At 46.0% G+C, this 23922-nt stretch overlaps 1 protein-coding gene across 2 annotated transcripts in view; it reads left to right on the top strand.

Moving 5' to 3' along the window:
* pnpla7b (patatin-like phospholipase domain containing 7b) overlaps nt 1-23922 on the top strand; it is a 113236-nt gene that overhangs the window by 23648 nt on the left and 65666 nt on the right. For both annotated transcript variants that reach the window (XM_074670864.1, XM_074670865.1), the window contains 4 exons: nt 598-803; nt 934-1065; nt 3965-4088; nt 4192-4381. In XM_074670864.1, the coding sequence (XP_074526965.1) occupies nt 598-803; nt 934-1065; nt 3965-4088; nt 4192-4381 (652 nt within the window). The remainder of the gene's footprint in view (nt 1-597; nt 804-933; nt 1066-3964; nt 4089-4191; nt 4382-23922) is intronic.

Genomic DNA, 23922 nt, shown 5'->3' on the forward strand with positions numbered 1-23922 from the left:
ATGGAGGTGGAGAAATCAGACGTACGGGTCACAGGCTGCAGGATGTGAGAGCTGGGTCCAATGTGGCAGGTGCCCTCCACTGTGACACTCAGGCCATCGATGGGCACACCAGGCAGCTGTTCAGTGCTGTGTCTGGGCTGACATTGGCTGTACATGCCCTGGCAACAGTCCAGAGGTCGTTCAGTGGCAGTGGTCCTTCAACTGAGCTGAGGAATGAAGAGGCAGGTTCAGGTCTTGTGCTCTCGGGGGAGCGCAGTTCCTTCGGCATGTTCAAACCAGCTGCAGAAGATCCCTTTATGACCAGCACTGACTGATGCTGAGTTAGACAGAGCCTTTTACAGCTTTTGAAAGTTGAACTCAGAGGAGACAAGTAGTCAATGAAAGTAAAGCAGAACAGGTAAAAGGTCTAAACCTTCCTGTGTTTGTCCCAACAGTAGAAAACACACTCAATAAAAGTGTTTCTGAAGCTGTTCTGCTTCAGTAACAATGGTTAAAAAACTCCTCGACCCCTTTTGACTTTAATCTGACAGCCTGTGTGTTTTCCTCTGCCTTCCTTTGTTCCACTCCTCTCATTGTTTCCCTTTGGGTCTTTTTCAGGATGTGAGTGTGGCGTTTGTGATCTCAGGGCTCCTTCATGTCTACCAGCGTATGATAGACCGTGAGGAGGACTCCCTGCTGTTTGTGGCCCACCCAGGGGAGATGGTGGGTCACCTGGCTGTTCTCACAGGGGAGCCCCTGATATTCAGTGTCCGAGCACAGAGAGACTGTACCTTCCTCTCTATATCCAAGGCCCACTTCTACGAGTAGGATCTCACACACACACACACACACACACACACACACACACACACACACACACACACACACACATACACACAGATATGAGAGCCATTTTTTTCCAAACTGAGGCCAAACGGTGTTTTCACTCTGCAGGATAATGCGTGAGGACCCGCGGGTAGTGCTGAATGTAGCCCACACTGTGGTGAGGAGGGTGTCCCCCTTTGTCAGACAAATCGACTTCGCTCTGGACTGGATGGCTGTGGAGGCTGGGCGGGCTGTGTACAGGTATCTGCAGGACTCAGGTCTTAAACAGTGGGGCATCGTGGACATGTGAAAGAACTGAAGTGTAGTGTTACTTTAGTCAACGAAAATTATGACTAAATATCAACGTCAACGAACCTTTATCACGTGACGGAAATGGGAGGAGACAGGACGTGAATGGTGGTCGCATGTGACTAAAACTATGGCTCAATCCCAAACCACCCCCTACACACTACCCCTTCACTACCGAGTGTCACTTCAAATGAAGTCACACTCCCGGCTGTGGAGGGCATTTCAATTGAAGGGGGAGGGTATAACCATTACCGGCAGGAATGGGAGGCCCTCTTCACTTCACTGGAACACGGAAAACCTCGTCGCCATGGAAACAGAAAGACGCTCCCCGTGTTTGGATGTTACCCTGAGGCACAGATTGCGAGTCGCTACATCGCTGTGCAGAGTTGATAAGAGCTGTTTGTTTCCAAAATACACTTAGATTGACACAGAGAAAACAGTTAAACACGTGGATTTCATTGGGATAGGGCAGATACCTGCTCCCATGCCTACTGTGTGTGTGAAATGAGAATTATTGCCTGTTTGGAGCGCACCGTCTGTCTCGTTTTCCTTCCTCTTTACAATCATACAATCGGAGGCCGTTACAATGACAGGAGATATATTATACTCTTAATAATTTGAAGTGATCCCACATGTCTTTCAATGCTATCACCATCTGACATTTCCAGTTAAACAAATGAATTAATACTGCAAACTGCTCACATTTTAGGTGCCAGGGCTTCATGATCAAATCAAACGTCAGCATAGAGTAAGATTTGCTTGTTTCGTTTAATCTCTCTAAACCACGCTTCTTGTGAGTTTCTGTTAGTGTGATAGAGGTGTGGGGAACATATTTTACACATGTGGCACTTGTTGTTTCCTCCTCTATTTCGCTGTTGCACTTCCTGTCAAAGTGTGGATCGATGCAGGCTCGCTGTTGGAGGGCTGAACAGTCCACTCCCCCTCCGCACTACGTGGTTTGGGACGGCCCTTAATGTGGCGGACCCTCCGCGAGAACGCGCAAACGGAGGGTTAGTGTGTAGGGAGAGTGTGTAGGGGGCGGTTTGGGATTGGGCCTATAATTAAACATATAATGTAATATTGTTGACGAATAAAAATGGGAGTAAATGTGGTTTACAAGACGAAAACTCTGCTAATATACGTTAGGGCTGCAACGATTAGTCGACGTCGACGAAAAAAATTCATCGATGCAAATTTTAATAGTCGACGCGTCGTATTATTGTTTTTATTGTGGTTGTCACATGGTGAAATCAAACACCAGGGGGTAACACTCATTTGTAACTTCAGTTCACAGTATGAGGTGCTGTGTTATTGGATACTTTTATGGGAAAAGATCACTAAGTTCATACGTGAGGAATATTGATGAGGAAAAATCTCCACCCCCAGAGAGCGCTGTGCGCTGACAGAGGCTCTGCATCTCCGGCTTGGACAGCCTGACAGCTCCCGGAGTTTAGCGTCTGATAACGTGATTTAGACAGTCTCCTTCACTCTCTGTTACAGACAGTTTTTCAGGATCTGAGTCAAAACTAGTGTCAAAACTCCCCTTACTTTTGAAAAGAGAGGACATTTATCACTCTCAAGCTCACACTGCAGCGGTAACACTCAGCGGGGAGGAGCAGGGGCGGAGTGCGCATGAGCGAAATAGCGCATGTAGAGAAACTAAACTAAACGTGTTGTCATGGAGAGCTGGGAGAGAGTCAGACGGGATTATACAGAGAGCAAAGCCCCAATAAACAAATAAACATTAGAAAACGAGCCCAAAGTCACTAATAAGCGGTCTGTCCAACACTGCGAACAACAACTTCATTTCCCTGTTACCTGCTTCATTCATTTTGAGATTTAGCCTATTTATTTTTTTGTATAGCCTAGTACTTATATTTTTTTATGTCATCATGAATGAAATAAAGACAAACAAACATGACACAGGGCTGACCAATCAGAGGAGAGAACACACTGGTTAAATTTTAAAGGTCTGCACATTTTAAAGGCCAAATTAGGTTAAAACTCAAAATAATCATGATTAATCGACTAATCCAAAAAATCAATAGATTAGTCAACACTAAAAATAATCGTTAGTTTCAGCCCTAATATATGTCTCCATTTTTCGTTAACCAAAACGATATGGGACATAATGTCGTCGCGTTATTTAGTATCACTTTTATCTTGTATCATTTCCATTTCCTGGGTCCCAGTTCAGCGGCTGCATCAGGTCGTACTGCGCAGACGCAGGCGACGTCACTTCCTCTATCCCCCCACTCGCGCGGCATTATGTGGAAGACGGAGCTACGGATAGTAAAGTATAACGACAACTGAAGAAACAAAGTTAAGTCTGACACGAATTCAAATCAGAGCATCTTCCGTGTCTGGAATTGAATGTATTCTTGAGTCTATAAGGTAACAATAATATAATTATAAGATATCCATGTTTGACTTGTGAAATGGATGACTTAGAGAAAATTTTAGTTACATCTACTCCATACTGAGTACTTGTACTAAATTAAGTGGGTTAAGTAGAATTTCAGTATTTCAGAAGTCATTTTTCTATTTTGATATTTTCAGTTTCTGCAGTGCATTGAAAGATTGAAAAGAACAGAAAAGCCAGTGGAGGGAGGCAAACATAAGGGCATGCTAGTAAAGCTTGGTAATACCAGGTTAAGGTGTCCAACTGGGTTGAATCAACATGCATAGCTAACCTGAAATCATTTAAAAGGAGAGATTTAAGTGTGAATTTAGTCCTAATTTGATAAAAACAAGACCTGACATATTTTTGTCTTTTATCCAATTTTAAATCCAAATCCATCTGGGCAGGGATTGAATCTATGTCCTTTTTTGTTTTGCTGATTGATTGTAGACAGAAAGACAAGTCAGACAGCACCTTCATTGTCCTCAGTGGTCGATTGCGTTCTGTCATTGCAAAGGATGATGGGAAAAAGGAGCTGGCTGGAGAGTATGGCCGTGGGGATCTTATTGGTGTTGTAAGTAAAGAAGAAACTGTTTTCCTGAAAACTGTATCACCTGCTCAGAGACCTGTCTGCTCCAGGATTGTATTTCTGACAGCTGTTGCTGCCTGTTCCTCAGGTAGAGGCTCTGACCCACATGAACCGAGCCACCACAGTCCATGCTGTCAGGGACTCTGAGCTGGCAAAGCTGCCTGAAGGAGCTCTAAACTCCATCAAGAGGAGGTATCCTCAGGTCGTGACCCGGCTGATTCATCTGCTGGGCCAGAAGATTCTGGGAAACATGCAGCAGGTCAACGGACCTCTGGCTGGTAATCATCATTTTTTTTAAGAGGGGATGCTTTGCTTTTTAAGGTTCATACTGTCCCTCTTATGCCCCTTGTAGTATCTCTAGATAATTTACAAAAAAAATCCCTAATTGTCTCTCACTGGTGTTTAAGCAAACTATTATGCCAGCCATTGTTACGTGTTCTTTTAGCTGCTGTCTCTTTGAGGCTTCCTGCTCCACAAACCCTCTTCTCTCTGATTGGCCAGTCAGGGAGAGCTATGGACAGACTTTAGTGTTTGAGACCTGCTTCTTCAGTGTGTCATGAACCTGTTAGGAGACATTTAAGTGATGACCTCAAGTCAGGAAGTCTCATGAAGATCTGTTGTAGATCTCAGGTTACTCTTGGAACTGAGCTTTTTTTTATCTCTTCCTCCTTTTTTGAGAGGAGCCATGGTCACTTTGATCTTAATACCAAAAAAATGCCCCCTTGATGTCACTTTTACTGCCCAACCTCACTCCTAAATTGTGAAACAAAAATTCTGAGTAGAGTGCTGGCACATAAATTAGAGTCTGTCCTCCAAGCTATTATAGTGCCAGATCAGAAAGGATTTGTTGAGGGGAGACAAGGCTTCCATAATGTGTGAAGTGTGCTAAATATATAATGCATTAGAAAAGTGTTGCCTCTGACACAGCTCTGCTATCTGTTGATGCTGAAAAGGCATTAAACAGAATTGGATGGCCTTTTCTATTTGGAACAATAGACCGGTTTGGATTTGGGCATACTTTTTGTAAATGGGTGAGGTTATTATATACACACATCCTATAGCTAAATCATTAACTAAAAATACCATTTCTCAACCACTTAATGTTAACAGGCATGAGACAGGGTGCTCCCAGTCCCTGCTCTTGGTTACGTTAGCCATTGAACCTCTTGCCATAGCAGCTATTTCTGGTCTATGGCTGGATCAGAAAGACCATTGCATTGCTTGATTTGCAGATGATGTTATTCTTTTCCTGACTGGTGTATCAAACTCAGTTCCATCTTTATTGGTTCTAATCAAGAAACACAGATTATTTAAAGGCAAAAAGGTAAATATCTCAAAATCCTCTCTAATGTTGCTGCAGTAGTTGTTCTGAATGTGAGTGTTATTGCATTAGACAAATTAAAAACCATGTTACTTGTTATTATATTAAATGCAGAATAGTATAGAATATAATAGGATGTACTTTATTAATCCCTGAAGGGAAATTCAGAAAATGTATATATTACTTAATGTATTATTGTTGTTGTAATAATAATAATAATAATAATAATAATAATAATAGTAATAATACAATATTACCATTAATACACATTACTACATTATGTGTTTTTGTTATGGCTGAGATATCTTAGCTCAAACCCCGTTATATATGAAAAAAAAATGTTCATCAAACTTTTAATAACTCTGATAGATAGTTTGAAAATGTCAGCTGAAAGTTAATCATTATCTGCAAACAGTAAGAGGGACAGTGGCTGCACTCAGATTGAGTAAAGCTGCTAAAAGAACAGCATTTCTATCAACACTGCAACTTTAACTTCAACTTTAAATAATAAGTACATTTTATTTAATATAGCACCTTTCACAGAACAGTCACAAAGTGCTTTGCAGAAAACAAAAATATAAAATAAGATATTACAACACAAACACAAAAAAACATTAAAATGTAGTCACTGAAAAAACCTGTTGAAGCCTGTGTCACTTCTCTGTAAGCAAACAACAGGAAAGATAACCCTTTATCCCAATCTTTACCTGTCTCATGAATGAACTTCCTCAGCATTTGCTTTAAAGTACCATTAAATCTTTCAACAAGACCATCAGTTTCAGGATGGTAAGGAGTGGTTCTGATATCTTTAACTCCAAGCTGGTTATACAGGCTTTTTATCAGGTGAGACATGAAGTTTATGCCTTGGTCCGTTAAGACCCCCTTTGAGTCTCCTGACTCGGGAGAACAACTTAACCAAGCACCAAACCACATGTTTCACCTGGACAGAACGAAGAGGATAAACATCAGGATATCTGGTGGCGTAATCGCGGATTACAAAAGCATATTTGCATCCTGAGCTCCTCTTTGGTAATGGACTAATAATGTCCAAGGCTATCCTCTCAGAGGGAACACTCATGATGGGTAATAGCTGTAAATAACCCCTGTCAGACTTCCGGGCTGGAGCAACAAGTTGACAAGCATCGCATGTTTTGAAGTATTCTTGCACATCCTTGTACAGACCTGGCCAATAGAATCCCTGACTGACTCTGTCATATGTCTTTGCCTGTCCTTGATGTCCTGCCCATGGAATAATGTGTCCTAATTAGAGAATGAGCTGCCTGTACACTGTAGGATTAGCTAACTTTGGTGTTTCCGTGTCAGAGAGATACAACAGACCTTCTTTTAGTACAAAAGGATCTCCAGTAACCCCAGGCAAACAGTTTTTACCTTCCACTGGCACACCGCCAATTTCAAAGACTTTCTCAAACAGTGACTTCAAGCTTGGATCATTTCTTTGCTGTTCCCTGAAATTTTCAGGAATCTCTCACTCAGGGTTGATTACTGGGCAATCAAGATCAGGTTTAACATTCATAGACCCCTTGTTCTTTTCCTGTCTATAATGACATAGACTCTTCTTGACCTTGCCTCCTTCTTGCACTAGCTCATTTTCAAAATCAGGTAAAGGCTCTAAACCTCTGCTTTTAGATCTGGTGACAACCGTACATGTACAATCTTTTGATGTTTGTTGAACAACATGATCTAGAAAAGAACTTTATTTGTCATTGCAGCCAGTGCAATGAAAGTTCAAGAGCCCTTCAGTCAGTGCAAAATAGTTAAAAGTGCAAAATAGCTGCCATGTTCAGGTGCATTGATGACATGAGGTAATTGTTATATTGTAATTATATGACGACACATGAGGTACTGATTTCAGCCTGTGTTCAGGACCCTTCCTGCTGATGGGTAGAAACTGTCTCTGAACCGGTTTGTCCTTGCAGTGATAGACCTGTACCGCCTGCCTGATGGTAACAGATTAAACATGGGGTGGGAGGGGTCTTGGGTTATTTTTCCCGCCTTTCGGAGGCAGCAGGAGCGGTGCAGTTCTTCCAGTGTGAGGAGAGGGCAGTCGGTGATGTTTTTGGCCATGTTGATGATCCTTTGTAGTGACGTCCTCTGAGCCACTGTGCAGCTGGTGTACTACACGCACAGACAGTTCACCAGGATGCTCTCGATGGTGCACCTGTAGAAAGACACAAGCAGTCTTTGGGGGATGTTGTTCTTCCTGAGCACCCTCAGGAAGTGCAGTCTCTGCTGGGCCTTCTTCAGTAGCTCAGAGGTGTTCACTGTCCAGGTCAGGTCCCTCTCTAAGTGGACTCCCAGGAGGCAGAAGTCCTCTACCCTCTCCACACATTCCCTGTTGATGTGTAGGGGTGGAATGTCTGTTTTAGTCCTCTGAAAGTCGATGATCAGCTCCTTGGTCTTAGCTGTGCTGAGGAGCAGGTTGTTATCTCTGCACCACCCAGTCAGCTGCTCCACCTCAGCCCTGTATGCAGACTCATCCCCCCCAGAGATGAGCCCCACTACTGCGGTATCGTCGGCAAACTTTATGATGGTGTTACTGGGGTGTGCAGAGGTACAGTCAGATGTGTAGAGAGTGAAGAACAGAGGGCTCAGTACGCAGCCCTGGGGGGAGCCGATGCTGAGGCTGACGAACCCGGATGCGTGGTCTCCCACCCTCGCCCTCTACCTGCGGTCCGACAGGAAGCTGTAGATCCACATACAGATGGAGTGTGGAAGTCCAGGGTCTCCCAGTTTACCCACCAGTTTGAGAGGAAGGATGGTGTTAAACACGGAGCTGTGGTCCACAAAGAACATGCGTGTGTAGGTCCCTGCTGCTCCAGGTGGGACAGTGACATGTGGAGCGCTGTGGCTAAAGCATCCCCTGTTGATCTGTTCGACCTGTAGGCGAACTGGTGGGGGTCGAGACTCTCTGGGAGGAGTGATGTGACCCTGTACCAGTTTCTCAAAGCACTTCATCACCACTGGAGTGAGAGCTACTGGTTGGTAGTCATTGAGGCTGGAGATTTGTTGCGTCTTGGGCAGGGGGACGATGGTGGAGGACTTCAGGCACAATGGAACGATGGATTGGGACAGGGACCGGTTGGAGATTCTAGTGAACACTCCAGCCAGCTGGTCAGTGCAGTCCTTTAGCACCCGTCTTCCAGGGACACCGTCGGGTCCAGCCGCCTTCCATGGGTTGTCCACCCGCGGCGTGCGCCTCACGTCTTGCTCCATTAGTGTGAGGCTGGAGCTGCTCTGGACCACAGGGTGTGGTGTAGCTGCCTCAGGAGATCCTGTCAAAGAAGCAGGCAAAGAAGCTGTTCAGCTCCCCTGCCAGTGAGGCTCCTCCCTCAGCAGCTCCGGTGTTGGCCCTGTAGTTTGTGAGGTGCTGGACCCCCTGCCACACCTGTCTGCTGTTGTTGCTCTCCAGGTGGTCCTCGATCCTCCTCCTGTAGTCTCTCTTGGTCTCTCTGATGCTCCTCTTCAGGTTGGCTCTGGCTGCACTGTACAGAGCGCTGTCACCAGCCCTGAAGGCGGTGTTTCTGTCTTTAAGCAGCTGCTGGACCTTCTGGGTCATCCAGGGCTTCCTGTTTGGGTACACCTGGATGTTCTTGTCCACTGTGACATTGTCTGTGCAGATGTTGATGTAGCACAGAACACTGTACTTGAACACCTCCAGGCCTGGGTGTTCAAAAATGTACCAGTTAGTCCTTTCAAAGCAGTCCTGTTGCTGCTCAGAGGCATCATCAGGCCAGGTTGTGATCCTCCTTTTTTTTTTTTCTTTTTTTTTTTTTTTTCTTTTTTCTTTCGAATGATGCGCTTCTAGCGGTAGCAGCAAAGTTTGGCAGCTCTCTGTTATTACTCTGCTTTTTTAGCTATATTTTTATCTTTAATTGTTTCTTTTGCTTATTTTTGCTCAATACTGGACTTTTTTTGACAACAACTCATGGATATGTCTGCTGGAAGGAGAGTTTATTCAAGAGAGGAGCTTCTTGCATTACGATGGAGCAAATCTGGAGGTTATCACCCTATTCCTGCTGAGATAAAGAAGCCTTTCCGAGGATGTCGTGCTGGTGCAAAGTTAAAGGCCAGGAGATGGAGATACAAGCCCTTTCTTCCTTCAGTCATCATGGGGAATGTCAACTCTCTGCCCAACAAAAAGGATGAACTGGAGATACTGGTGAAGACACAGAATGTATACCGTGAGTGCAGCCTCATGTGCTTTACTGAGACCTGGTTGAATCAAAACATCTCTGATTCCTGTGTGGATTTCCCTGGCTTCACGCTGATACGTCTGGACAGAGACACCAAAGCTAGTGGCAAGTCAAAAGGTGGAGGACTGGTTTTATACATCAATCAGAGATGGTGTAATCCTGATCATACTACAGTCAAAGTGAAGATGTGTTGTCCGGACATTGAACTGTTGGCAGTTGGGATGAGGCCATATTACCTTCCCGGGCTAGGCACTACCCAAGTAGCTGCCTGTTGCAGCAGCTCTCTCGTCTTTGTCCGTTTCTTGTAATTTCTTTGTCTCTTTTTCGTAATCTTTGTATTTGGAGTGGATCATCACTTTGTATGGTTCATTGTTGGTCATGGACACCAAACTTTTTGTGGCTTCAGCGATATTTTTACTACTTTTCTCCTGTGTTTGTCTGGAGATCCTACATGTAACCATGGCTGCATTGTTTACATGCGAAATTAGCTGTTAGCAGCCTGTAGCATGTAAATGTTAACTAGTGTAGGGCTTGATGATTTCCCTCGAGCTGAGGAGGAGGAGGTGAGGAGGACGTGCTGGTTCTCGGATGTGAGCTGGGAGGTGACGACGTGGACCTGTCCTTCCATCCATCGTTGTTGGGAACGTGGGATCTCGCTCCGGGGGATGGATGAGCTAGCTGTGCTAATCCAGCGGCATCATGCTGTTCACGGACGTGGCTGACGGAGCTGACATCGGATACCGCGACACATCGGAGGAGCTTCGCCTGCTGTGAGCAGACAGGATCCAGGAGACAGAGACTGAACAGACTGCTGGGGAGGCTCAGTCCTGGACCCTGTGGAGGTGGAGACTGGCTGGGCTGGAGAGTGGTGGACGAGTGGTGGACGGGATGTCGTCATCTAATTTCTTATGGACATTTTTGCACTTTCTATATTCTTTCTTACTTTTGTTTTCTTAAATGCTGCGGTGACTCCTGAATTTCCCCTCGGGGATAAATAAAGTATTTTCTATTCTATTCTATTCTATTCTATTCCCAGAGAATTCAGTCATATAATAACAATCCTCGTGTACATTCCACCCAAAGCAACTGCTGAAGTTCCATGTGATGTTATCCAAGAAACTGTTGTTGAGACTCAACATCCTGAGGCTCTCATAATAATATCTGGAGACTTTAACCATGTTAGCCTCTCCTCTTGTCTCACTGGATTTAAACAGTTTGTTAATTGCCCAACCAGAGTGAATAGAACACTTGATCTTCTATATGCCAACGTCAAAGATGCATACAGTGCCACTGCATTACCACCACTGGGCAGGTCGGATCACAATCTGGTTTTACTTCAGTCTTGTTACAGACCCTGCGTATTGAGGCAGCATGCAACTACTGTAACAGTTAGAAAATGGACACCTGAGGCCAGTGAGGCTCTGAGAGACTGCTTTGAGTGCACAGACTGGAATGTACTGTTAGAAACAGATGAAAATAGTATAGATATTGATAAACAGGTTGACTGTTTTACTGAATACATCAACTTCTGTAAAGACAATATCATACCATCAAAGACTGTACTCTGTTTCCCCAATAACAAACCCTGGATCACAAGTGACATCAAGGATATCCTCAATCAGAAAAAGGAAGCCTTTAGAGATGGCGACAAAGAACGGCTCAAACTGGTGCAAAAAGTGCTAAAGAGGAGATTAAGGGAGGCTAAGGTGAAATATAAAAAGAACATTGAGAGAAAACTACAAAATAATAACATGCGCAAGGTGTGGAGAGGAATCAACAACATCTCTGGTTATAACACAAAGACAAGGCAGCCAATTGTGGGTGATGTTGAACGTGCTAATGAATTCAACCAGTTCTTCAACAAGTTTGACACAGCGACCACTTCTTCTTCTACTGCTGCTCCTTCTACACATCTGTGTCTCTCCACCACTCCTGCTACATCTCCTCTTAAACCTGTGCCTCCTCCACCGTCACCGTCTGTCACAGCTTTAGGAGTGAGGTTAGAGTTAGGAAGACTGTGCTCAGGGAAGGCTGCTGGTCCCGATGGTGTGTGTCCAAGACTGCTTAAGGACTGTGCTGCCCAATTGTGTGAACCCCTTCAGAGGATCTTCAACCTGAGTCTACAGTTGGGTCAGGTCCCGGCTCTGTGGAAAACATCTTGTATTGTGCCGGTTCCAAAACTCAAATGCCCAGCTGAACTTAACGACTACAGACCAGTTGCCCTCACCTCACATGTTATGAAAACCTTTGAGAGGCTGCTTTTACGTCTGTTGAGACTTGAGGTCAAAGATACACTAGAACCTCTGCAGTTTGCATATAGAAATCATATTGGAGTGGATGATGCAGTTACATACATGCTCCACCGTGCCCTGTGCTATCTAGAAGAACCTAGCACCTATGTAAGAATTATGTTCTTTGATTTTTCAAGTGCATTTAACACCATCCAGCCCATGATATTGAGAGGTAAGCTCAAAGACATAACAGTGAACCCATCCCTTGTCTCCTCGATCACAGACTATCTCACAGAGAGGCCACAGTTTGTCAGGTTGGGAAACTGCGTCTCTGGGACGGTCATGAGCACCACGGGGGCTCCGCAAGGAACTGTTCTGGCTCCATTCCTATTCACACTTTATACTGCAGACTTCAAATACAACTCTGAGTCCTGCCACATCCAAAAATACTCCGATGACACTGCTATTGTGGCGTGTATCCAAAATGGACAGGAATCTGAATACAGGGATCTGATAAAAGCTTTCTGTGACTGGAGTCATAGAAATTGTCTCCTACTGAACACCTCAAAAACAAAGGAAATGATTGTGGATTTCCGAAAGTCTGGGTTCTGCCATCAGCCAGTTAACTTCCATGGGGTGGACGTGGAGGTGGTGCCAACCTACAAATATCTTGGTGTACATCTGGACAACAAGTTGGACTGGTCCCTTAATACAGATGCACTCTTTAAGAAGGGGCAGAGCCATCTCTTTTTCTTAAGGAAGCTCAGATCAATTGACGTCTGTGGAAAGCTGCTGCACATGTTTTATCAGTCTGTGGTAGCCAGTGCTTTGTTTTATGGTGCAGTCTGCTGGGGAAATAGTTTTAAGCAGAAGGACAAGAGGCGACTGGAAAATGGAAACCCTCCTGTGGATCCTGAGTCTGTCCAGCCAGTTGCCGAGGCTGTTCAGTCTCCTCCTGTTAGACCCCAGCCTACAGACCCTCAGCCCCTTTTCTCCCCCTCAATACTGATTATTGGTGATTGCATAATTTGGAATGTTTGTTACTCACTGCTTTCATGGCTCCACTGTCTGTCAGATCCATAATAAGCTCCAGGGGTTACTACCTTCACTCCCTTTCTTAATTAATAGGGTTATAGTCCATGCTGGGGCAAACGACACTTCTCTCTGACAGTACAAGTAGCTGGCTTCAATCACCTGTTTAACTTCCTAATGCCGTATGTTAAAACTGTTTTCATTTGGGGTCCAATTGCTGCCGTCAGTAACCCTGTTCGTTTCAGCAGACCCCTTAGCCTTCAAGAATGGCTTCAGTCAGCTTGCAGGTCCCACAGTGAAGGTTTTATTGACAATTTCAATCTGTTCTAGGAACAGGCGTCACTTATTAGAAAGTATGACCAAACAAACTGGGCTCTAAAATGCTAACCGCTAACATTCAGCATGCCGTACGGACGTCACCTTGTGATTGACTGTTTACACGACACACCCACCCCAGTCCCTCCTCTTCTTCTTTGGTCTTTTCCCAGGTAATTGTCTCCACCATCAGCTCCCCCTGCTGTCCTCCTTTGTGACTAGTGCATCCTCTGTCTTTTTCACCTACTGAGATGGTGGTTACAGAAAGGCTCTCGGTCAGCGGCTCTGACTCCTGTCACCTTCGCCCCTTGGCGCGGGACGTGGCTGCAACTAGCGGTGGGTCTGTGCTTCTAAGGATGGTGCTGATTAATGCCCACGCTATTTCTAATAAGTCTTTCACTTTAAATGACGTTTACATCCAAACGCTTGGATTTCCTGTTCCTGACTGAGACTTGGCAGAGAAGCTTGGAGAACAGCTCTCTGATTGAGCTGTGCCCATCAGACTGTACATTTATCAGCACTCCCAGGTCCTTGGGTCGGGGTGGGGGTCTCGCGGTCGTCTTTAAAGACTGCTTCCAAAATTGGGCAGTTTGCACTGGAACTTTTTCCTCATTTAAAACTGTAGATGGCCAAAGTGGGCTGCTCAAACCCCTTTTATTGCGTCTCAATTTACAGACCCTCTGGTTTTAACTGATCTTTTATGTCTGATTGCAGTGAGTTCTTATCTTCTACAGTTAAGTTGGGCAGCATTCTCATGCTCGGGGACTTTAATATTCATGTCAATGAAATTTCATGTTTTCATGTTCTCATATTAAATCTGTTTTTCTGTGAAGAGATGCACTTTACTGATCATTATTGTATACTTTCATGCTGTTTCTAATGTGGATTCTACGCCTTGGAAGTGTCAAACCAGTTCTCGCTTCCTAAACAGCCTCTCAGCTGAGAAGTTCTCTGCTACGTTTGTACCAAGTGTCATTAAGTCTGGTCATGTGGATATTCATCGATTGAGATTTCTCTTTTTGCATTCAAATTCTAAAAATCCAACTGAAAGGTCTGCTTGAATCATTATACTAATGTCATTTTATGCATCAGAGGGTTGTATTTAACATTAATAAAGTGATTTAGAGGAGAAAGCAGGATATTGAGATATATATCGTGTATCAAGATATAGCCTACAAATATCGGGATATTGGATTTTGGCCATATCATGCAGCCCTAGTTGGACCTCAGCTCAGTCTTTGATACAGTGGATCACTGTATCCTTATTGAGCGGCTGAGGCAGTGGGTGGGTGTCTCAGGGATTGCCCTGGATTGGTTCTCCTCCTATCTCTCTGGCAGGAGTTTCTGTGCATCAGTTGGTCTGTACATGTCAGAGTTTGCTGATCTTTCCTGTGGTGTTCCTTAGGGTTCTGTCTTGGGCCCTATTTTATTTGCTTTGTATTTGCTTCCTCTAAGCCACATCATTTGCAAATTCAAAGGTGTATCTGATCATTTTTATGCAGATGATATACAGCTGTATGTGTCATTTAAGCCTAATGACAAAAACAAACTGACTGTCTTCCTTGAATGTTTGAGCGCCATTAAGGACTGGATGGCTCACAACTTCCTGCAGCTAAATGCTGACAAGACGGAGGTCCTAATTATTGGCTCCGACTCTGTGGCTACCAAGGTTTCCCATTGCATTGGTTCCCTCTCTTCTGCTGTCCAGTCTAAACTCAGAAATCTGTCAGTCCATGTCCTTCACCAGGTATGGTCAGGTTGCTTAGGTCAATATGTAGGATGAAGATGGAGATTTGTAAAACTATACATTTTTGGAAACCTTATAACGTAACAAATCAGAAAACCAATGTTGCCATTTTTTCTGAGATCGTTATGGCAGCCATCTTGGATCTTAAAATATGGCCTCTTTCAAAAACGAATTTCTCCATATCTCATTTCCTATATGTCCATGCTTACTACAGCCTACTTCCGGTCTCTCAGAATCTTCTCGCAATGAAAAGTTCCGAGTGACCTGAATGACTGGCAGTCATCCAGGAATTCACAGAACCATAGTTACCCCTGTAACTTCCGTTCTGTTTCATTCCTTCCTGACTGCCAGTGGCAGTAAACAAAGTGGATGAAGTATGCCAGCAATGTCACGAGGAACCAGACCCACCTACTGACTAGATGTAGATGCCAATGGAAGTATGGGTGATGCCAGCGTGGACTCTGCAACCACATTAATGCGATAGAACCTTGAAAATGTACAAGGCGCCTTCCAGGATGCCGCTTTACAGATCTCTGAAAGAGACACCCCCTCCATCGCCGCCCAAGATGTAGCCACGCCCCTGGTGGAGTGGCAGATAACATCTGAAGGAGCAGACAAACCTGAAGCCTCATAAGCCTGCTTAATGGCCTCAACAACCCAGTGGGACAGCCGCTGCTTAGACAACGCACGCCCCTTATTTCGTCCACTGAAGCAGACAAACAGCTGCTCTGAGAGTCTGAAGCTCTGTGTAGCCTCAATGTACAAGCGCAGTGCCCAGATGGGACACAATAAATTGGCCACCTTCTCCAGCTCTGATCTAAATGGAGGAGGACAGTAGGCCTCTAATTCTAAAGCTTGATTAACATAATCATGGGACAAGACTTTTGGCAAAAAAGAAACATTTGGTAACAGTGTCACACCCGAGTAGTCTGCCTTCCACCGAAGGCATGTGGGAGAAATGGAGAGGGCGTGGAGCTCGCCTACCCGCTTGGCACTTGTAATTGCCAAGAGAAAGGCTGTCTTAAATGACAAATACTTCAGGGCTGCCCCTGCCATAGGCTCAAAGGGTGCCTGGCTCAAAGCCCGTAGGACTAGAGGAAGGTCCCACGGGGCTGTAAGTTTAATTCTAGGGGGGCGCAGCCTCCGAGCTCCACGGAGAAACTGTGACACCAAATAATGTGATCCCACTGGTCTGCCATCAGCAGGGCCATGATGTAAGGATATTGCTGCCACATGAACTTTCAAAGTTGAAGCTGCGCGGCCAGCCTCAAAACAATGCTGCAAGTAGCGAAGAACATCTTGTACTGAGCATGATACAGGATCCAGCCCTCTGTCTCTGCACCAAGAAGAAAATGCAGACCAACAGCTCCTGTATACTAACCTTGTTGAAGGAGCCCTTGCATTATGCAGAGTCTCCCAAATTGAAGGTTCTAGGTCAACTAGTGGCCGCTCCCCCTCAGCGGCCACACCCATAGCTGAAGTAGGCCCGGGGATGGATGCCACACCCTGCCATCCATCTGTGACAGGAGGTCGGTCCTCACTGGGAGCTGCCAGGGGACTCCCTCTAACATACTGAGGAGTATGGGAAACCAAATCCTTGATGGCCATCTGGGTGCTACCAGGAGGACCCTGTGGCCATTCAACTTCACCCTGTGGAGGACTGGCATTATCAAGGGGATCGGCGGAAATGCATACAGAAGCCCCCTCGGCCAAGCATTGGCGAGGGCGTCCATTCCCAGTGGAGCACTGGCTTCTGCCCAGGAGAACCATAGGGGGCAATTTGTTGTGCTCTCTGAAGCAAACAGGTCCACCTGTGCCTCTCCGTACTGGTCCCAGATCAGCTTTATCACCTGAGGGTGCAACCTCCACTCCCCGGGGGGCAGGGTCTTGCGTGAGAGGTAATCTGCCACTGAATTGTATCTGCCTGGAACATGAATTGCCCTTAGGGATGCAAGTCGAGAATGGGCCCACTTCAACAGCCTCTGGGCCTCTCTCAGAGACCCCAGTGACCTGGTTCCCCCCTGATGATTCACATGAAACACAGCCGAAGTACTGTCTGTTTGGACAAGCACATGCTTGCCCCTGAGAGAGGGTAAGAAGTGCTTGAGCGCCAAGTAGACAGTGCGGAGTTCCAACATATTGATGTGTTGCCCTTTCCACCGAGGGCCCCAGACCCCCTGGACTGTTCTCTTCTGCCATACTGCCCCCCATCCGTGGGGCATCTGTTGTTACAACCTCCCGCCTTGCAGGAACCAAGCCAAGAGGAACCCCGTGAAGAAGAAAAGTGCTCTCCCGCCACCGGTGCAGATGCGTGAGACACCCTCTGGTGACCTTGATCTTGACCCACCTGTGCAGTCGAGGGTCCAGGTGGAGGCTGTTGTACCATCTCTGCAGGGGGCGCAGATGCAGCAGCCCCAGAGGTGTGATGGCTGAGGCAGCCGTCAGCATCCCCAGCAGCCTGAGTCACATGTTGGCAGTGAGACGAGCCCCAAGGCTGAACGACCTCAGCAAAGTCTGGATCCTTTCCACACGCTCCATTGTTGGGCGTGCCTTCATAGACACCGAGTCCAGGGACAAGCCGATGAAAGAGGTCTGTTGAGCTGGAGTCAGTGAGCTTTTTTCCCAGTTCACTGACATACAGAGGGCCTGGATGTGGGTTAGAACCCTTAATGTTACCCGCTCTGCCTCCCCAGACGTGGGAGCGCAGATGAGCCAGTCGTCGAGGTAGGGGAGAATTTTTATTCCGGCTAGGCTCAGCGGCGCTAAGGCTGCCTTTGCACATCTTGTGAAGATGCGGGGGGCCAGCGACAGACCAAATGGAAGGACAACAAATTGGTATGCTTGGCCCTGAAAGGCGAAGCGTAGGTATTTTCTGTGGTCTGGGTGAATGGGGACATGAAAGTAGGCGTCTTTTAAGTCTACTGAGGTGAGCCACTCCCCTGGGGAGATGACCTGGAGGACATCGACCGTGCGAAGCATGTGGAACGAAAGGACCTTCAGATATTTGTTCAGCCTCCTCAGGTCGAGGACAGGCCGAAGTGAGCCGTCTTTCTTTGGAACCAGAAAATATGTTGAGTAAAACCCATCGTCTTGTGTAAATGGATAAACTGGGGTGATAGCCTTCTTGTCTAGGAGGGTGGCTATCTCCTGTGACAAACATTGTGCTTTTACGGGATCTGTGACCGAAGTCACCACGACCCCTGAAGGTGGAGGGGGCCGGTGGCGGAACTGCAACCTGTAACCCTGAGTGATAGTTCTCAAAACCCACTCGTCCTGGGAATGGGCTGCCCAGTATTCCAGGTGCTGCTGTGAAAACCTGCCCGCCACCGGCCCCGAGCCCTCAACGTGAACCCTGAGGGTTATTTGGGGGCTTGGGGGGGCGCTGGTTATGTGCCTGTGCCTGCTGAGACCTGCGTTGGGGAAGGCGATCCACTGTGGGCTGACGCCAACTACCCCCGGTCAGCTGGCTATCGTGCTGCCACCGCTGTAGTGGTGGGTGAATAATTTGCCAGGGTCAGAGAGTCCCTGCCGTGGTGGGCAGAAGCTCTTGGATCAGCCCAGCAGCGCCTTAACTCCTCCAGAAATGCTGGCGAGGGGGGGACCTCAAAGGGTGGGGCAGTGGGTGTCCACCGAAAAAACGGGTTGCTGATGAGGCTCTGAGCTGCTGGTATGTCATCCAGTCCAATCTTGGCCAGGGCTGCACGTAATGTTGCTCGCAAAGAGCAGGCTCCCTCCCCTGGCTCAGCACTAAGGGAGCTCCTTTGAGAGCTCTCTGAGCCATCCCTGGCCTCCACACTTACTGGTTCTCCCCCCTGGAACTGTTCAGAGAAAAGGTCCTCCCTGGGCTGAACATGGATTCCTGTCCGCACTGAAACTGGGAGTTTGAGGCCCTTGTTGACATGGCGTCCTCATCATCCTCACCTGAATTCCAAGCCCTCAGCTGAGGAGCTGGCGGGGATGGTGGAGCTTGTACCAGTGCTCTGAGCTGGTCAATTTCAGCTCTAAGCGCTTCCATTTCACGGCGAGAAGGAGCCTTCTCTTTTGCCTTTTTACTTAGGGGGCTACCATCCTCCTGTGCCCCCCCTCTTCGCTTCCCATGCCGCTTACTGCGGGAGACAGCACTCTTTTGCGTGTGCCCAGAGAGTGGAAGATCATCCCCAAACAGGAGACTCTCCACCTGCTGCAACCTTTCCTCTCTTACTGCTAGAGGCAAAATGCTGCAGTTAATGCAAGGGTCTGAGAGAGCCTCCCTCAGGTGACCCACACCCAGACACTTGGGGCACAAATCATGGCCATCCTCAACATGCAGTTGAGCTTCACACGAAGTACAGGCCATGACACACACAGAAAAAGGGTGACGCTGGGAAATCTGAGCGGGAGCTGTGACAGTCCGTCACTCAATACCGTCAGAACCTCCAGCACCCAGAAAATAAAGCTATAATGCAATATATAATCACTAAGAAATTATATAATTACGCTGTTAGAAAGCTAAAGAAAATGCATACAGCCAGGAAATCTGAGCGGGAGCCGTGACTATCTGCCACTGAACGCGACCAGAACCTCCAACATGCAAAATGAATAAATAAATAAATAACCATATGCTGCACGTGGATGTATAAACATACAGCTAGAAAGCTAACGTAACGTAACGTAACGTAACTCGAAAGAAAATGTACACAGCTGGGGAATCTGAGCGAGAAAAGTGACTGTTAGCCACGAGACGCGACCAGAACGTCCGGTACTTACCGTAAGTTTATACGCGGCCAGGTAATTCAAGCGCGAGCTGTGACGAAGAGCCTCAGCACGCGATCAAAAAATCCAGCCACAACAATAATACTACCTTACAACACACACCAGGCGAGAGATTTATCTCTCGCCCTGTCGTGCAGTATCGAAGGAATTAGCCGCCACCGCTAGCTGTTAAGCACGGTGCAGCAAAAATCCTCCCGGCAGGAAAGGAAGGGTTGCTTGATAGCCCCCGCCTTGGAGGACAATAATTTGCGCTCCGACGAGAAGTCACAGGCAGACTATCAGGTACCCAAAAAGAAAACACAAATCGTTCTTACCTTTCCTGGACCTGCAGAATTAAGAACCGGACTACGGACCTTATGGAGCGATTAACCCGTGGCACACACCAGGTTAACAGCGAGAAGATCAAAGAGACCGGAAGTAGGCTACCATGTGGTATTTATAGAGGTGTGGTCAGGTAGCCTACATGTCACACACGTGACTTTGTTTACATTAGATCTCGACCTGCACGGAGTGCGAGAAGACACATTCACTTTGTTTACTGCCACTGGCAGTCAGGAAGGAATGAAACAGAACATTTCTTCTGTATGCCTAGAATGTTGCATAAATTCTCTAATTTCTTTGACAAAGTCAGCGTCAGCAGGTGGAGTTCTTGGAGTACTCACTGTCTCTGCCTTGGGTCAAACCACTGGTTCCTTATCAGTTAGTTCAGATCCTCTCATCTGTTGGCAGCTGTCTGTTGGGTCCTGGTAGGAGGCAGCCCCATTTTGTGGAAAATCAAGCTCCACACTCCTCTCCTCTCCTCTCCTCTCCTCTCCTCTCCTCTCCTCTCCTCTCCTCTCCTCTCCTCTCCTCTCCTCTCCTCTCCTCTCCTCTCCTCTCCTCTCCTCTCCTTCACTTTCATTGCTTTCCTGTTGAACAGGGTTTTACTGTGTTGTATGGCCTCTTTCTCGTCCCATGCTTTTCCTTTTGTAGTTTCTCTGTTTTCTCTTTATTTTCCCACTTCACAAAGGCATACCATCCCACCACTGCCACCAAATGTTGTAATGTGCGGTGCAGGCAGTGAAAATGGGAAAAAACAAAACTGTTCCAACCAGGATTCAGATTTACAAGTCACTCTTTCTTTTATTTTTTCAGCCACAGAGAGAAAAAAACACATATTCTGTGTAAAACTGCATCTATTTCCAAAGTTACACAGGAGCAGGAGTAAAGGCTCTCCTCATAGCCCCACCATCATGCAGCCAACCAGAAACCCTCTGGCTCAGAGCCAGAGCGACAAGGGATTGGATGGACTCACGGACCAATGTGCAGTTCTGATTGGTCAACTAGTATGCAGCTTTGCAGCGGATATACTGAATGGATTTTTTTCGTTCTTTTTGGTCTTTTTATCGTGTAGATTGGACCGTAGGACCATAACAGCCCTATAAACAGTTTTATTAAGATGTACAAAGCTTCCAAATTTTACACCATAGCTTTAAGAGACCCTCAAAGTTGATGAATGGGCAGGTTGTCTTTTAGGAGTTGTCTTTTGTAAGATGTGATAAAGAGTGTTAGTGAAATATTACATTGTTTGGACGACATACATATCCAAATGACCATAAAATACCATTTTATCATGTAAAGATGCAAAATACACAACCATACGTGCCTCAATTAGAAGGAAGTTCAACTCCAATGGATTCCTTGCCCCAAAAATGTAGATTTAACCATTGAAACCATTTAGGACATATAGGAAATGAGATATGGAGAAATTCGTTTTTGAAAGAGGCCATATTTTAAGATCCAAGATGGCTGCCATAACGATCTCAGAAAAAATGGCAACATTGGTTTTCTGATTTGTTACGTTATAAGGTTTCCAAAAATGTATAGTTTTACAAATCTCCATCTTCATCCTACATATTGACCTAAGCAACCTGACCATACCTGGTGAAGGACATGGACTGACAGATTTCTGAGTTTAGACTGGACAGCAGAAGAGAGGGAACCAATGCAATGGGAAACCTTGGTAGCCACAGAGTCGGAGCCAATAATTAGGACCTCTGTCTTGTCAGCATTTAGCTGCAGGAAGTTGTGAGCCATCCAGTCCTTAATGGCGCTCAAACATTCAAGGAAGACAGTCAGTTTGTTTTTGTCATTAGGCTTAAATGACACATACAGCTGTATATCATCTGCATAAAAATGATCAGATACACCTTTGAATTTGCAAATGATGTGGCTTAGAGGAAGCAAATACAAAGCAAATAAAATAGGGCCCAAGACAGAACCCTGAGGAACACCACAGGAAAGATCAGCAAACTCTGACATGTACAGACCAACTGATGCACAGAAACTCCTGCCAGAGAGATAGGAGGAGAACCAATCCAGGGCAATCCCTGAGACACCCACCCACTGCCTCAGCCGCTCAATAAGGATACAGTGATCCACTGTATCAAAGACTGAGCTGAGGTCCAACTAGGGCTGCATGATATGGCCAAAATCCAATATCCCGATATTTGTAGGCTATATCTTGATACACGATATATATCTCAATATCCTGCTTTCTCCTCTAAATCACTTTATTAATGTTAAATACAACCCTCTGATGCATAAAATGACATTAGTATAATGATTCAAGCAGACCTTTCAGTTGGATTTTTAGAATTTGAATGCAAAAAGAGAAATCTCAATCGATGAATATCCACATGACCAGACTTAATGACACTTGGTACAAACGTAGCAGAGAACTTCTCAGCTGAGAGGCTGTTTAGGAAGCGAGAACTGGTTTGACACTTCCAAGGCGTAGAATCCACATTAGAAACAGCATGAAAGTATACAATAATGATCAGTAAAGTGCATCTCTTCACAGAAAAACAGATTTAATATGAGAACATGAAAACATGAAATTTCATTGACATGAATATTAAAGTCCCCGAGCATGAGAATGCTGCCCAACTTAACTGTAGAAGATAAGAACTCACTGCAATCAGACATAAAAGATCAGTTAAAACCAGAGGGTCTGTAAATTGAGACGCAATAAAAGGGGTTTGAGCAGCCCACTTTGGCCATCTACAGTTTTAAATGAGGAAAAAGTTCCAGTGCAAACTGCCCAATTTTGGAAGCAGTCTTTAAAGACGACCGCGAGACCCCCACCCCGACCCAAGGACCTGGGAGTGCTGATAAATGTACAGTCTGATGGGCACAGCTCAATCAGAGAGCTGTTCTCCAAGCTTCTCTGCCAAGTCTCAGTCAGGAACAGGAAATCCAAGCGTTTGGATGTAAACGTCATTTAAAGTGAAAGACTTATTAGAAATAGCGTGGGCATTAATCAGCACCATCCTTAGAAGCACAGACCCACCGCTAGTTGCAGCCACGTCCCGCGCCAAGGGGCGAAGGTGACAGGAGTCAGAGCCGCTGACCGAGAGCCTTTCTGTAACCACCATCTCAGTAGGTGAAAAAGACAGAGGATGCACTAGTCACAAAGGAGGACAGCAGGGGGAGCTGATGGTGGAGACAATTACCTGGGAAAAGACCAAAGAAGAAGAGGAGGGACTGGGGTGGGTGTGTCGTGTAAACAGTCAATCACAAGGTGACGTCCGTACGGCATGCTGAATGTTAGCGGTTAGCATTTTAGAGCCCAGTTTGTTTGGTCATACTTTCTAATAAGTGACGCCTGTTCCTAGAACAGATTGAAATTGTCAATAAAACCTTCACTGTGGGACCTGCAAGCTGACTGAAGCCATTCTTGAAGGCTAAGGGGTCTGCTGAAACGAACAGGGTTACTGACGGCAGCAATTGGACCCCAAATGAAAACAGTTTTAACATACGGCATTAGGAAGTTAAACAGGTGATTGAAGCCAGCTACTTGTACTGTCAGAGAGAAGTGTCGTTTGCCCCAGCATGGACTATAACCCTATTAATTAAGAAAGGGAGTGAAGGTAGTAACCCCTGGAGCTTATTATGGATCTGACAGACAGTGGAGCCATGAAAGCAGTGAGTAACAAACATTCCAAATTATGCAATCACCAATAATCAGTATTGAGGGGGAGAAAAGGGGCTGAGGGTCTGTAGGCTGGGGTCTAACAGGAGGAGACTGAACAGCCTCGGCAACTGGCTGGACAGACTCAGGATCCACAGGAGGAGAATGAACCATCTCATAATCTGAGGCAAGAGGAGGAAAGTCCAGCTCATCAGGAATGGAAAACTTGTTGGACAATTGGAGGGCCTGACGTTG

The sequence above is a fragment of the Halichoeres trimaculatus genome, unplaced genomic scaffold (assembly GCF_033239565.1).
Source record: "Halichoeres trimaculatus isolate MK-OKI-2021-1 unplaced genomic scaffold, fHalTri1.1 fHalTri1_scaffold_5, whole genome shotgun sequence".
Taxonomy (NCBI): domain Eukaryota; kingdom Metazoa; phylum Chordata; class Actinopteri; order Labriformes; family Labridae; genus Halichoeres; species Halichoeres trimaculatus.